Here is a 15,733-nt window from a genome sequence, read left to right on the forward strand (position 1 = left end):
AATGAAACTTTAATGAACACCATGAGGAATGAAAATCTCACCTTTATAAAAAGAAAACAAGAACCCACCACATCAGGTTTCACAAGGAACATATGCTATCAGTTACTAATAGCACTGAATTCTAGCATAAATTATCACACCTATTTAGCTCTCATTTCACATCATTTCAAAGAACACAGATGAGTCAAAGAGCATGACAGTCATGGTTACTACCTAGGAAACAGGCCAACCAACCTTTTAAAATTTATTCATATAAAGTGTAGAAGCAGAAACCAAGGAGACTCAAGAGTTCCATGTTAATTAAATACAAAATTTAATAAAATCTCTCTTCAATATTAAAGAAGACGTATTTCACTTTCAACAATATACATCACTTACACAGTAGTCTGGGACTTTGTTTTTAAGCAAATGTTTAGTAATTGATTCGCCAGTACATTACTCAAATACTCTGAACCTCTAATTCCATAGCAAGGAACTAGGGGTTTCTCATAGTCTTCAACTACACTCTCCAAGCGAGCTGGGTCTCTGGGTTCACTATTCTAGCCTTCTTTCACGTGGTTCCCTTTCGGCCTGGCAAACACTCTGCACCCTTCAAGAATCAGTTCGGTCCCATTCCCGATGTGTCCCTCCCTGGCACCCTCTCTCTTCCCTTCAGCTTTGCACGACTGTGCCACATTTTGGCACCGCGTATTTACACGTGCGCTTCTTCGGAGCAGAGATCGTGTCAAACTCACCAGTAGGTCACCACCAAGGTGGGAGACAGGGCTGCTCTGGATACGAATGACTTGCAGGTAAATACCTGAATCCCTGGCGACAGGCACACGGACTTTCACTCCCTGTTTGGGGAGCCAGGGAGACGTGGCGAAGGCTCCAGAAGCTGCCATGAGCCGTGACGTCCCTCCCCGGCGGAGCGGGCCCGCAGCTCCGGGAGCCCTGGCAGGTGCCGCCCCGCGGAGAACTCACCTGTCCACAAGGTTCCTCGGACTCTCCCTGAGACAGAAGACTGAGACCTTCCCGAACAGCCGGCGGGGCCGCGGCCCCAGCCTCCGTGAAGTCCCCCATCACCTCCGTCCAGTGCAGACGAGACGAAGAGGGACCCGCGAAGACGCCACAGGAACCCGGCCCCAGCGGCGCTGCAACACCGCACAGCAAGCGCCAGAAACGCCCCGCAGCCCGCACTTCCGGTCTCTGACCGGAAGGAGTTGCTGACGCGATCAAATCTCGCGAGTGGTATCCCAGAGGCCCGGCGCCGCCTGCAGCTGCGGCTGCCCGCTTCGCGGCGGGGGTGGGAGCTGTAGTGCGCCTGCGCCTGCCAGCATCTCTTCGGGAAGCCGTTTCTCGCGGAATCAGTTGCTCAGGCTCCGCCTCTTCCACGCCGCTCGTCTTTGTTGGCAAATACTTGGGCTCGAGAGACAGTCGGAGCGGGGTGTTTTCTCCGCGGGGGAGGGGAAGTGATGTTCTCAGCGCCCCCAGAGGCTCCCGGTGTTTGTGTTAGTGAAGCGTTAGCGCTCCTCCGTCCCCAGCCTTCAGTGCCCCCTCGTGCCCAGGCGAGGGGCGATGCGGCTCGAGTCCGGGGTCCCCGGCTCGGCGTCCTCCCCCTGCATCACAATGCCTGCGTGGACCCCCCGAGTCCAGGATGTGGGCGCGGCGGGGTTCCGTGGGGAGACGGGCGCTGGGAGGCGCACGGGAGGCCCTGCACGGTCGGGGACGAACGGGTGTCGGGAGGCGGCGCCGCCGTGGGGCGTTTGCTCCGTAGGTGCTCACGGAGCCGGCCCACGGCTCGTCAGGCTCCGGGGAACTACCCGGGGCGTTCCAGGGGACCTGCGGAGGAGACGCCTGGGGGTCTCGTCAGGAGGTGTGCGGTGGGCCTGGGTTTCTGCATCTCGCAAGTTCCCAGGGAAGGACGCTAGTGCTTTGGGGAGCAAGGAGGTAGGGAGATAGCCAGGCCTGTTTTCAACCTTTGAAGGTCTGTCTACACTCTCTTCCTTTCCGACTCCGGACCCAGTATCATATCAAACCTTTAACGAGCCTCACCCATCATAAAATATTCCTATGTGGTAAAAATTTGTTTTGCGGTAAGATAAAGTTTTTAAAAACTTTAATTTTGCCTTTGCATTTTTGGGGGATCTCAATTCGTAATTTTCATGTGGCTCTGAGAACTTATTATGTGTCTAGTTGAGGAATCCTTGTGACTCTGAGCAAGCTCAATTTACAAATTGTTTTCATATGTAACAAAACATTTTGATGAATTAAATTTAAAAATGATTTTGATATAATAGTGTATTTTGTAGACATTTACTTCAACTGTATTGATTTTAATTTTTCCCTGTATTTTGCAGCCAATAATTTTTTAGCAAGTATTTATTATTTATTATAGTAAAAATGCGCAACATCATTCAGCATTCGGGAAATGAAAATCAAAACCACACTGAGATACCATCTCACTCCAGTTAGGATGGCTAATATGCAAAAGACTGAGAATGATAAATGTTGATGAAGTTGTGGAGAAAAAGGAACCCTCCTATACTGTTGGTGGGACTGCAAAATGGTGCAGTCTTTATGGAAAGTGGTATGGAGGCTCCTCAAACAATTACAGATAGATCTACCATATGACCCAGCTATTCCACTGCTGAGAATATACCCAGAGGAATGGAAATCATCAAGTCAAAGGGATACCTGTACTCCCGTGTTTATTGCAGCTCTATTTACAATAGCCAAGAGTTGGAACCAGCCCAAATGTCCATTATCAGATGAGTGGATAAGAAAACTGTGGTGTATCTACACAATGGAATTCTACTCTGCTATAAAAAAGAATGAAATACTGCCATTCGCAGGAACATGGATGGACTTAGAAAAAAATATATTAAGTGAAATAAGTCAGGCACAGAAAGAGAAATACCACGTTCTCACTTATTTGTGGGAGCTAAAAAATAAATACACAAACGAAAAGGGTGGGGAAGAAGACAAATCACAATTCCTTGAACTTGTTAAGACAAGTGAACAAATATGATGTTGATGGTGGGAGTCGTGAGAGGAAGGGGGAGGGAGGAACCGGTAAAGGGACATGAAAATCAACTACATTGTATATTGATAAAAAGAAAAAAGTTGAGTACAACTTAAATATCTAACAATAGGAGGATGGTTAAATGTATTTTTGGTACATAATAAAGAAGCCCTGTGCAACCATTAACTTGTTTTTCAAGAATATTCAAGAACGTTTAAGTTGTACATCATATAATGTTGACTGATAAAATTTTTAAAAAGCAAATGTACATATGATCCCAATTTTAAAAATATGTGGACTTGTCATATTTCTGTGTCTGTGTCCACAAAAGCAGATCTCTGAGTGGTAACACAAAGTGATTTAAAATTTATTCTTTAGAGTTTTCTTTATTTTCCTATCTTTCCTTTCTGATGATGAATTATTTTTTAATAAAATGCATTTTTATTAAGCTTTTATACATATATAATTTAGCTTCTGATAATCTTTAATATTATGTTGTTTTCTTGTATAATTACATTGTTGTAAGAAGGGATTTCCTGAGGTAGCAGTAATTCTTTTCTCAGGACTCAAATACTTTACATGCCTCTTGAGGATTAAGTGCCTGGACCTTTGTTGATGATGCCTGGTGGGAAAATGTGCTGGAAACAGCCTGTGAACAGGCAGAGAAGAAAGAAACAGAATCAGTAACGCAGCACAGGAAAGAGAGACGTCAGCAACAGAGAGAGGATCATAGGAGCTGAGGGTCTAAGGCTGAGGGGACCAGGACTCTGGGGACTTCTTGTGGAGGGAAGCCTAAAGAGGTGGTGCGTCTCCAGCAGCCACACAAAGGACCAGCAGTAGAATAATTTAGTTCGTAAAGATCCCTGAGGGCTGGAGGAATTGGGCACATCTGGGTTATGTAAAGTTTATACATTTCTCTAGCTCTGAGAGCTTATTAATTCTTTCTTTTTCCTTATTCAAACACTTTTACGTGCTGTGGTTTTCATTTTATTTTTTTTATCATTGTTTCTAATGTAAGTGATTGAAATATAATGTGGGAAAACATGGATCATTACTTCCAGAATTTCAAATTTTAAGGCACTAATTTATGTTCGTTTTGCGTTGCACCAGTGGTCTGCCTGCACCATTTCCCTCTGCACCCACCCCCAGCCCTCAGCCCCTCTGAGGATGTATGTACTCCATCATCCGTGGTCTGCTCTGCACTGTGGGTACAGCCATCCTGGTTCTTGCAGCCAGCCAGTGCCCTCACATGTTTACCTGCCTCCCCAGTGCCTGACGCTCTCGCTACTTAAGAAATGTTTGTTAAATGTTATGAGCTGCTTATGGTTTGCTGCTCCAACTACTTCTCCCATAGCTCTATATTTGCTGGTGCTTTTCCTCTGCCTAGAATACCTTTTCCTTCCTTACCTGGCTTTTTCCTGTTCACCTCTCAAGATGCATCTCAGGTATCATCTCTAATAAGTCTCTTCTGACACCTCCCCCTACATACCCCTCAAGGTTCCTTTCTTTGTTCCCATCGCTTGTATCGTTTTATCCTGCACTTGTCACATTATAGAAAAATTACCTGTTTGTATGTCTCCCTCACCGACTGTGAGCTCCTCAAAGGCGGGTGTCCCCTGTGATCATCTCTGTTTCACCAACACCAGGCACAGAACCAGCCGACAGAACTGTTTTAGCCCTTAGGCAATAGAAGGAAAATGACTCGGGCTGACAGGCTTTTAAAACGCTCATCAAAATGTTTGAGACATAAAAACAATGTAGTTGGCTCCAAAGAGTTTTTTAATCTGCAAAATCAAAGCTAAAAATGTTTCATGAAGTAGCTCCAAAATATTGCAGTGGCAATGTCATTAATTATTAAAGTTGGTGTTGATATACAGTTTGTTCCATTCTAAAACAATTTGTAGACTTTCTCAGTTTGCAGAATTCCTCCCAGCATGCAGTGTGATTTCAGAGAAATCCCAGTCAATCGTAAATTCATTTAGTTATTCACTGCACACAGTGTTTTCCAAGGCAAAATCAGAAATCATTTCAAAAACTATTAGAGTAAGACAATTATGTGTAAAGCAGATGTGGTTTGGGGGTGCTGCCAAAAGCAAGAGCCTAGGGCACTCAAAGCTCCCATGCAGCCTGGGTGGCAGTGGATGCCAAACTCTAAAAACTTCTGAACTCAGGGAACATTTGGGACATGTGCTCTTTAGTTTGCCATGGTCTTCTTCTCAACCTAGTGTCTTACACCTAACCAGTCTTAGCCATTTACTTCACTTGTTGGACTTTGGAAGGTTCTAACTCCTGATCCTGAACTGTTAGAGGTGGAAGAAATTTGAGATGATCTGAGCCAATCACTTCCTTAGCTGAGAGCAATGCAAGTCCTGAAAGAATTGAATTGACTTGTTGAAAATTATGCAAAGCTAGTCAGTAGCAAAGCCAGGACTGGTACCCAGGCCTCCTGCTCAGGCAGCCGTCTGAAAAGTTAAATTGCAGATGTAGGCCAGTGGAACTTTCATTTGTTTCATAATCACCTGAGGAACTTGCTAAGGGAAAAGATCCTCTAGCCACCTCCAGATTCTAAATCAGTGTCTCTGGGGTAGTTAGTGCTGAGGAATCTACATTTTCAGTGAGAGTCTGACAACTTTGACCTGTAGACTACACCTTAAGATAGTAGTCTCCAAAGACAATCCCCTGGGGGACCAAGCCCGTGGCGCACTCGGGAGAGTGTGGCACTGGGAGCGCAGCAGCGCTCCCGCCGCGGGTTCGGATCCTATATAGGGATGACCGGTGTGCTCAAAGCAGTGAGCGCCCTGCGGCCGGTCTCAAAAAGGATCAAAAAAAAAAAAAAAGACAATCCCCTGGGGGGCAGGAAGAACTGTAACTTTTAAAAAATCTGCTAAGTAAGAGCAAAATTAAGCTTTATTAATGGTGCGGCCGGTCTCAAAAAGGATCAAAAAAAAAAAAAAAAGACAATCCCCTGGGGTGCAGGAAGAACTGTAACTTTTAAAAAATCTGCTAAGTAAGAGCAAAATTAAGCTTTATTAATACTTAATATACAGGTGCTCCTTCCTTGGGCTATGTCAGCTGTGTGTTGCTCAAGTGAGTTTGGGTTATACAGCCAAAACAAATGATCCCCAAATGCCAGTGGTTTACAACCAGGGTTGCCAGGTAAAATACAGGACACCAAGCTAAATTTGAATCTCAGATAAACAGTGAAAAAAAATTTAGGGTGAGAATGTCCCAGATGTTTAGCATAAGTATGTCCCATGCAACATTTGGGACATACTTATACTAGTTCATCTCTATCCAGGACTGAGGCTAATATAGCAGCTTCAATCTGGAGCATTGCCAGTTGGAGTGGCAGAAAGAGAGACAGATTGGTGAACTGTATACGAGCTCCTAAACTTCTGCTCAGAAGTGACAAACGTCACTGCCACTCACCTTTTTTGGCCAAATGAGTCAGATGGCCAACCTTAGCATCTGTGTGGCAGAGAAGACTAATGCTCCCCTGAGGAGAGACACTGGTTATCTGTGACCATTATGCGGTCTACCATAAGCATATGGTGGCTTGGATAGGCTATCAGATGCCATTCACAAGGTTAAATTTGGTGATGAAACGGGCTTTAGGAGAATCTTTTCAGAATTTTGTAATGAGATGAGGAATGACCTTGAAAAGCATATACCACACAGAGGTCACAGGTCATCTGTGACAAAGCACTTAAAAGAGTTGTCAAGCTCAAAACTGAGTTACTACGTTTTCTCTTACAAACAGTGTTCCACATTTTCTCATCTTTTCTGTAATGACAAGTAGCTGTCATTAGAATGCTACCCAGGAAAAAGTTTCACAAAAATAGACTTAATCTGTTTCTTCAAGATAAAGGTGATGTTTTCACAATGACTGAAAAAGTATTTGGTTTTCGAAAGAATCTTTTCTTACAGAGTGAGCAATTTTGAAAATAGATGTTTGGAAATCTTTCCAACCTTATGTGATTTTGTTGCCAAAAATGATGTGTATTGCTTATAAAAACTCGTATCTGTACACTTAACTTAGCAACTGAAATTCCTAACCTCTTTTAGAAATCTTCCAAATAGAGAGTTTGCGTTTTAAATATACTGAAGAATTTTAAGGAGAGTCAGGTGGGTCTGGCTTACGTACGGTGGGATGCTGCTGACCAGCAGAGATCATACAGACGCAGCAAACCTCAGATGCTCCTCAGCCACACCATCAGGGTTTTCGTCTGTCCACACTTAACTGTTTTCCTTGATACCACTAGTTGGCCTACTCAGAATGCCCAGACTGATCTCTCTGTCAACTGCCAACTGATTTGTTTACCCCTAAAATATGCCTGCAACATTCATTATTCCCAGGCTGCCAGCAGGTTTTTCTCTGTCTCCTGTCTGTTATACATCCTGTTTTTAATTTGGTTCTATGACAACTGTCTATTGACTTTTCTTCCTCATGTACCAGTAGACAAATTGCATGTAAGACTATTGAAGTGAGCAGAACTGAAGCCATGCTGGAACCTGAAACTACCTAGGCTGCAAGAGGTGGGGGATTTTCAAAAGGACAGTTTTTTTTTTTTTCTCTTCAGTCCTTCTTCCCACCCCCCAGCTTTCTTATCTTACTTGCTAAATAGGAAAACAATGCTAAGAAGCTAATCAGTACTTTGCAAAGCTAACTGGTCTTAGAGACTTGTAGAATTTTGAGAAGTGATTGAGGCCGAATGACTGGAAGCTGACCTTGGGCACCAGCTGAGTCAACCAGAGTTCTGCAAAGTGAAACTATGCAAAAGACTGCAGAAAAGATGATTCTACTCCAGAGCACATCAAAATCTTGCAGGGTCCTGAGGTAACAATGAAGATGAGAACAGAAGCCTCATGAGGCCTTGGTGAAACCTTGCACACAGACACAGACCCCTTGTAGCTCACGTACACTTCTCTCCTGCTTTTCACCTCCCATGTTGCATTCCCTCAACCCCTCCTTTAAAAAACCCTCACTAAATCTAAGTCTTTGAGATGGGATCGCCTACGATCTCCTTCAGCTGAATACATCTGCTTTTCTAACACCAACCATTTGACTTCTGAGTCTTTTTTCTTTCCTTCACAAGGGCACAGGCAGCTGGACCTGAATTGGGCAACAAAAGAATGCTATGAATTGAATTCTGTCCCCCAAAGTTTAACGTATTACAAACTTAATCCCCACGGCGACAGTGTTACGAGGGTAGGAAATCCTATTACGGTCATTGAAAGGTGGGGCCTTTAAGAGGTGATTAGATTATGAGGACCATGCCCTAGTAAATGGATTAATCCGTTGGCGGTTTTGTGGTGGTCATGGGCGTGGTTCTCATAGCTTTAAAAGGAGAGCCAGCAAGGAGGTTAGCTCTCTTCTGCCATTCTCACCACGTAACACCCTGCATCGCCGCCATCATCACCAACAGCAAGGACATCACCAGAGGTGATCCTTAGACTTTGGACTTCCCAGCCTCCAAAACCATAAACAATAAATTTTGTTTTCTTTATAAATTACCTGGTCTCAGGTATTCTGTTATAGCAACACAAAAACGGACTAATACAAACAACTAACTATCTCTGAGTCATTCCTTGACGCTAATTTGTTTGTAAGAAAGACTGATGGACTTCAAAGAAGATGCCAATTTACTAGCAAAATTTCAGTTAAATCCTTTGCATAATTTGTAGATACAATTGAAATAAGCGGTTTGATTTGGTAAGCCCTGAGACCATGTAATTCTTCCAAATAGGTTTACTTATCTTTTGAAATATTTTAAGTGATAACAGCTATTAAAACCAAGTCTTAAAATAAACTTAACTTGGAAGGGGATTTCAACCTGTTATATCACAAAGTTTTCAACTAAGATTCTCAAAAATAAAAGAAGCCTATTCAACCTCTTTGCTCTCTTTCAAAAAATAGAATAGAATTAGTTTGCAGTCAATAAATAAAAATGCTTTGAATATAGATTGTTTTATACTTAAAATATTTTTTACTTTTATGTTTTTTGTCAATGTATTAGTGCTAGTATATCACTTATAAATAACTAAATATACATATATTGGGGTTGCATGTTCAGAAATGTTTTTAATAATGGTGAGTGGTAAAAAAAAAGCTTATAGACCAATACTTTTAGAAAGACTATTTTAGACACACTGCAGTACCAAAAATCAAATGCTAGCTACTCTTTAAGGCAAGAACAATTAGCAAGTTAATGATTTATACTTTGCTTTACCCTTTAATTTGACAGGAGTAGAAACATTTTAAAGTACAAGACAATGCAAACTTTGATGTGCAGTTTTCCAGTGTAGTAGCAAGACACTCTTGGTCACAACTATCTGCTGCCTTATTTAATTATTAACTGATAATTATTTAATTGCTGTTGTGTAGATTAAGAACATTTAAGCAGAGTATTTGGAACTGTTTGGAAACCATTTTGACTTACATTTGAAGGAGTTATTTTCTAGACACCTGATGAACTCAAAATCTCTGGCAAGCTCTTAGCGTCGACTTTGAGAATGTAATGCAAGCGATCGCAAGGGCAGGCTTTCTCTGCCAGGTATATCACTTCTGCAGCAGAGGAGTTCTTAGTCTTTGTGAGTTTTATCCTGGGAAGCTAAATAATACCCTAAATGAATCCTAGGAACAGTTTTAAAGTCACTAATACATGCTCTTCAGACACGTCAGCGGCTACAGCCCAAGCAGTTATTCATTCTGTGGGTGCACTTTTGGCTAAGGGTGAGAAGGAACAAATTCTCAAATGAAACTTCCAATCAATCTGACAGTCAGAGACTGCTTGTGGGTCTCCTCTGCCTTTCCAGTTAAGGGCCTGGTCTTTGCAGACCCTAACGAATCATTTAGCTATTAAACATTTACACGGAGCTTCCAATGGAGAAAACAAAAGGAAAGCATCGCTTAGGGCAAGAGTGTAAAGCGCTGAAGCCACTGGCTGGACCTTCTTATTAAACATTTCTACAACATTTGTCTTGCCCCCAGGTGTCAAAGAAATACATTTTACTTTCTCAGTGTGATGTAGTCACAGGCACCCTGTAATAGAATCCGCTTGTGGACATTGAGAAGGATGGTAACTACGGGATGAACCGGGGTGTTATCCACATATGACAATTTTTTACATATTTATTTACATATTTTTCTCTCTAGGAAATGGAGCCAGAATCCACACATGTCATTATCCATCTGCACACTTTTGTTTACTACCCAGAAGGCAAGAATATTGCATTTTCAAGACGTCTGGACTTTTGTTCTTTCTTATCACGAGTGACTCGGGAAGCTCTGACCATCCACGTTCACCCTGAGCAAAGTGCCAGTCAAAGCCTTGCTTCCTGGAGAGCTTTGAGATTCTGGTACAAAAGGCATTTCACAAGCACAAAGTGGAAAAGCATCATTTACATTCATTTGCTGCTGTGGCATTTCTCTCTGGAATCTTCCTCTTGTCTGTCAACATTGGGCAGTAGCACTGGCCTCATCTACATTACAAATATCAAAAAAACTACCTTCCAGTGGCCTGAAGGTAGAAAAGAGACACACGGCAGAGAACAATGGAAGAGGAACTTGAGCTCTCCCGTTGGAGGGTCTCAGGTTTGTTTATCCATACTGGGCAGTAGCACTGGCCTCATCTACATTACAAATATCAAAAAAACTACCTTCCAGTGGCCTGAAGGTAGAAAAGAGACACACGGCACGAGAACAATGGAAGAGGAACTTGAGCTCTCCCGTTGGAGGGTCTCAGGTTTGTTTATCCATAAAAGTGGTTGGACATAATTGATTGTGGGTATTGTGAATTGTTTTGGAAAAACCTGAATATGAAATTAATACAGTGCTTTGTGCACCTTGGCTGCAATAAATGTTCATTATCTGATGGCAGTGACCCATGGGAGAGTCGGTTGTAGGGAGGAGTCTCTGAGGGGTCATCTAGAACGCAACAGTTCTGGGCAGAGGATGGTCTGTGGTGGCCTCCACTGCCACAAGAAGGCTTCCAGATGGAGAAATTTCCACCAAGATTGCTCCTATGACTGTGCATATTCTTTCTTGGTGGGGGGCTCTGCTTGGTGTTATTTAAGAAGGATCAAAGGGACTTTCTGTTCCAGAAGATCTCAGTGTGTACCTTATCACACATACATGAGAGTCTTCCAGCTGGATTAGTGGAAATAGAGCTTGGATCTGAGTGGCTCCCATTCCCATCTGGTAATGTTCTAGGACATGGGGCATTACCCAAAAGGCAGAGCCTGGGGTGGTGTTACTTGGGTCAAAGGTCTGAGTGTCAAGTCCATATAAATGAAGGGGGGTCAGGTGCTTGGAGTGCAGGGGTGCAGCCACAGGGAGGGTTGATACCCAAGGGGAGGGGACACATGTCCCAAACACCTGCCCTCACACCTCTGCCTGGGACTTCCTCAGAGTCTGCAAATCAGCTCTTGCTTTTCCTTTTTTTTGTCTTCTTCAAATCTTCTCATCACAAAAAATTTCCAATGCAAACCTAAGCAGAGAGAACAATAAAACAAACCTTCCGCCACCTTCGTCTACTATCTACTTTACCTTCCTCCCTTCTCCAGATTATTATTAGCAGTAGCTCATCTTTAATTATATTTCATTTCATCCTCCCTGTCACATTTTTTCTGACCATGTCTTCTGTTCTGTTGATCGTCTTAAGTCAGACCGTCTGCTAGGCTGGCTAGGGAAAGACGTATTTCTCAAGAGAAACCTAAGCAGTTTTGAGAGAGCTGTTGGGATTGACCGGACATTCATTCATTCCATTTCACTCAATTCAACAGTTACATACTGAGTCCTAGGCACAGCTCTGGATTAAAAATATTAGTAAGACGTGATTCCTGACCTCCGGGGCCTGTGTTCTAGTTCTGGGTAGCGGATAAGGACACTAGTAAGTATTCAGTTATGAGAGGCAGGATGTGATCCCTGAGAAAGGAAAGGGACAGGCATGGAGGCTCCAAGGTGTGATGTGCACACTGGGCTGGGATCAGGAATGACTGTGGGGCCTGAGGCATTGGAGAGGGACTTGGAGGGCTGGGCAGAGGGTGGACATGAAGGAAAACACTAAAGTGTGGAGGTGGGAGCATCGGTGTAGTAGCCAGGTGGGGGTCCAGAGTTGGGGAGGTAGGCAGTTAGAACCTCAAATTAGGGCCGGCCCGGTGGCGCACTGCTACAGTGCGCCGCTTGGGAGTGTGGCAGCGCTCCCACCGAGGGTTCGGATCCCACATACAGACCGGTTCCTGCTCACTGGCTGAGCGAGGTGCGGGAGCAGCACCGAGGGTTGCGATCTGTTGCTGGACACGAAAAAAGACAAAAAGGAAAAAAAAATCTCAAATTAACTCTTGGGTTCTTTCTAGCTAATCATGACATGATTCATTTTTTTTTTAAGCATATTCATCGTTACAAATCATACTTATTCTTTATGCCCCTTATCTAATCTCTCCCCTTTCCCCTCCTCCCNTCATTTACATTCATTTGCTGCTGTGGCATTTCTCTCTGGAATCTTCCTCTTGTCTGTCAACACTGGGCAGTAGCACTGGCCTCATCTACATTACAAATATCAAAAAAACTACCTTCCAGTGGCCTGAAGGTAGAAAAGAGACACACGGCACGAGAACAATGGAAGAGGAACTTGAGCTCTCCCGTTGGAGGGTCTCAGGTTTGTTTATCCATAAAAGTGGTTGGACATAATTGATTGTGGGTATTGTGAATTGTTTTGGAAAAACCTGAATATGAAATTAATACAGTGCTTTGTGCACCTTGGCTGCAATAAATGTTCATTATCTGATGGCAGTGACCCATGGGAGAGTCGGTTGTAGGGAGGAGTCTCTGAGGGGTCATCTAGAACGCAACAGTTCTGGGCAGAGGATGGTCTGTGGTGGCCTCCACTGCCACAAGAAGGCTTCCAGATGGAGAAATTTCCACCAAGATTGCTCCTATGACTGTGCATATTCTTTCTTGGTGGGGGGCTCTGCTTGGTGTTATTTAAGAAGGATCAAAGGGACTTTCTGTTCCAGAAGATCTCAGTGTGTACCTTATCACACATACATGAGAGTCTTCCAGCTGGATTAGTGGAAATAGAGCTTGGATCTGAGTGGCTCCCATTCCCATCTGGTAATGTTCTAGGACATGGGGCATTACCCAAAAGGCAGAGCCTGGGGTGGTGTTACTTGGGTCAAAGGTCTGAGTGTCAAGTCCATATAAATGAAGGGGGGTCAGGTGCTTGGAGTGCAGGGGTGCAGCCACAGGGAGGGTTGATACCCAAGGGGAGGGGACACATGTCCCAAACACCTGCCCTCACACCTCTGCCTGGGACTTCCTCAGAGTCTGCAAATCAGCTCTTGCTTTTCCTTTTTTTTGTCTTCTTCAAATCTTCTCATCACAAAAAATTTCCAATGCAAACCTAAGCAGAGAGAACAATAAAACAAACCTTCCGCCACCTTCGTCTACTATCTACTTTACCTTCCTCCCTTCTCCAGATTATTATTAGCAGTAGCTCATCTTTAATTATATTTCATTTCATCCTCCCTGTCACATTTTTTCTGACCATGTCTTCTGTTCTGTTGATCGTCTTAAGTCAGACCGTCTGCTAGGCTGGCTAGGGAAAGACGTATTTCTCAAGAGAAACCTAAGCAGTTTTGAGAGAGCTGTTGGGATTGACCGGACATTCATTCATTCCATTTCACTCAATTCAACAGTTACATACTGAGTCCTAGGCACAGCTCTGGATTAAAAATATTAGTAAGACGTGATTCCTGACCTCCGGGGCCTGTGTTCTAGTTCTGGGTAGCGGATAAGGACACTAGTAAGTATTCAGTTATGAGAGGCAGGATGTGATCCCTGAGAAAGGAAAGGGACAGGCATGGAGGCTCCAAGGTGTGATGTGCACACTGGGCTGGGATCAGGAATGACTGTGGGGCCTGAGGCATTGGAGAGGGACTTGGAGGGCTGGGCAGAGGGTGGACATGAAGGAAAACACTAAAGTGTGGAGGTGGGAGCATCGGTGTAGTAGCCAGGTGGGGGTCCAGAGTTGGGGAGGTAGGCAGTTAGAACCTCAAATTAGGGCCGGCCCGGTGGCGCACTGCTACAGTGCGCCGCTTGGGAGTGTGGCAGCTCTCCCACCGAGGGTTCGGATCCCACATACAGACCGGTTCCTGCTCACTGGCTGAGCGAGGTGCGGGAGCAGCACCGAGGGTTGCGATCTGTTGCTGGACACGAAAAAAGACAAAAAGGAAAAAAAAATCTCAAATTAACTCTTGGGTTCTTTCTAGCTAATCATGACATGATTCATTTTTTTTTTAAGCATATTCATCGTTACAAATCATACTTATTCTTTATGCCCCTTATCTAATCTCTCCCCTTTCCCCTCCTCCCTCTAATTACCGTGGATTTGTTCTCTCCTGACAGATTAATTGTTTCTCTGTTGATTTGTTGCCTAGATCATCTGTTCCGTGCTGAGAGAGGTGTATTCAGGTCCCCCAATATTATCGTAGAGCAGATGCTTTTTCTATTACTCTGGAGTGTGCTTTGTGGAGACAGACATCCTCTTCTTTCTTGGGGGAGCTCTGCTGGTGACTCTCCTTGTGTGGATGCATTTGAGTGTCTGGTGGCTGTGACTAATGCTATAGCAACTAGCCGCTTTTGCGGCAGCCGTGGCAATTGTGGGGGATATGGTGGGCTACCCGCGTGGAAATGGTGTTTTTGGTGTGCTCCTTACCTGGTTGCAGCAAGTTTGGCTTTTCACGGCTCCTGCCTCGGGACCCTGGGGGCCCCATGGTGGCAGCGACGTGCCTGGTTACAGGCGGATTGACAATTCTTATTTCCTTTTCTTTTCTTTTTTTCTTTTTTAAAACAAGTTCTGGCAAGTTTTATTAAAGAAACATTTTGCATGATTTTCTTTTTACCAGCTTGTTCTGGCATGCTTCTAATGATATCAGAATCACCTGGATTGATGACAGCCAGTGTGTCTACACTGTAGTATTTCTCACATGCTGTGTGCAATACAATATTATTGCCACTGTAGTGATGGGCAGCAGTTTTGGCTAACATGGCATAGTGCTCTATTTCAGATTTCCTCAGAGCCGGGCAGTTGTTGGCGAAGACCACCAATTTCACTTTGCCCTGTCAGATCATCTTTTAGAGTCTGCTTGTACCCCAGCTGTACTTTCTGCTTTTCATCACAAGCTGGAGCCTAGAGTTGATCGACTCCAGCCACTCTTTCGTCCTTATTGCAGCCACCATCTCCCTGCCTTAGGTGCAGGATGGCCCCCAACCAAGAGCAGCCACCGAGATGGCCAGGGAGCGAGAAAGGCTTATTTCTAAGTAAGACTGAACAAAACGGATTTCTAGGAGCATGGCTATCAAAAGCAATCTCCAGACCACAATTAGGAAACTGAAGTAAATCAATGTGGATTTAATGGAAACTAGGAAGCAGGGGTAAAACAAAACAAAACCCTAAAAAACTCAGGCAACTTCCTAAGATACAGTGGCCTCTGGGTCCACTAGCCAGGCAACACATTTTTTTTTTAACCTATAAGTGAAGCTTGGTCATAACTCCTACTACATAAAATTTAAGTTAAGCCATAGTGCTTGTCCACTGACTCCTGAAAATATACAGTTTTCCCCTCTGCCAATGAGTAAACACGTGGACAGAAAATTCTAGCACTGCTTTCTTTTTTTTTTTTTTTCCTTTTTTTGTCTTTTTTCGTGACCGGCAACGGATCGCAACC

General features: G+C 43.9%; 1 protein-coding gene across 1 annotated transcript in view; it reads right to left on the reverse strand.

Moving 5' to 3' along the window:
• The window catches only part of EDRF1 (erythroid differentiation regulatory factor 1), a 42,161-nt gene extending 41,277 nt beyond the window's left edge, over nucleotides 1-884 (reverse strand). The window contains exon 1 of the mRNA XM_008580969.1: nucleotides 735-884. Within this exon, the coding sequence (XP_008579191.1) occupies nucleotides 735-884 (150 nt within the window). The remainder of the gene's footprint in view (nucleotides 1-734) is intronic.
• Between the last annotated feature and the right edge of the window lie 14,849 nt (nucleotides 885-15,733).

This window comes from Galeopterus variegatus, unplaced genomic scaffold (assembly GCF_000696425.1).
Source record: "Galeopterus variegatus unplaced genomic scaffold, G_variegatus-3.0.2 Scaffold2225, whole genome shotgun sequence".
In the NCBI taxonomy this organism is placed as follows: Eukaryota; Metazoa; Chordata; class Mammalia; order Dermoptera; family Cynocephalidae; genus Galeopterus; species Galeopterus variegatus.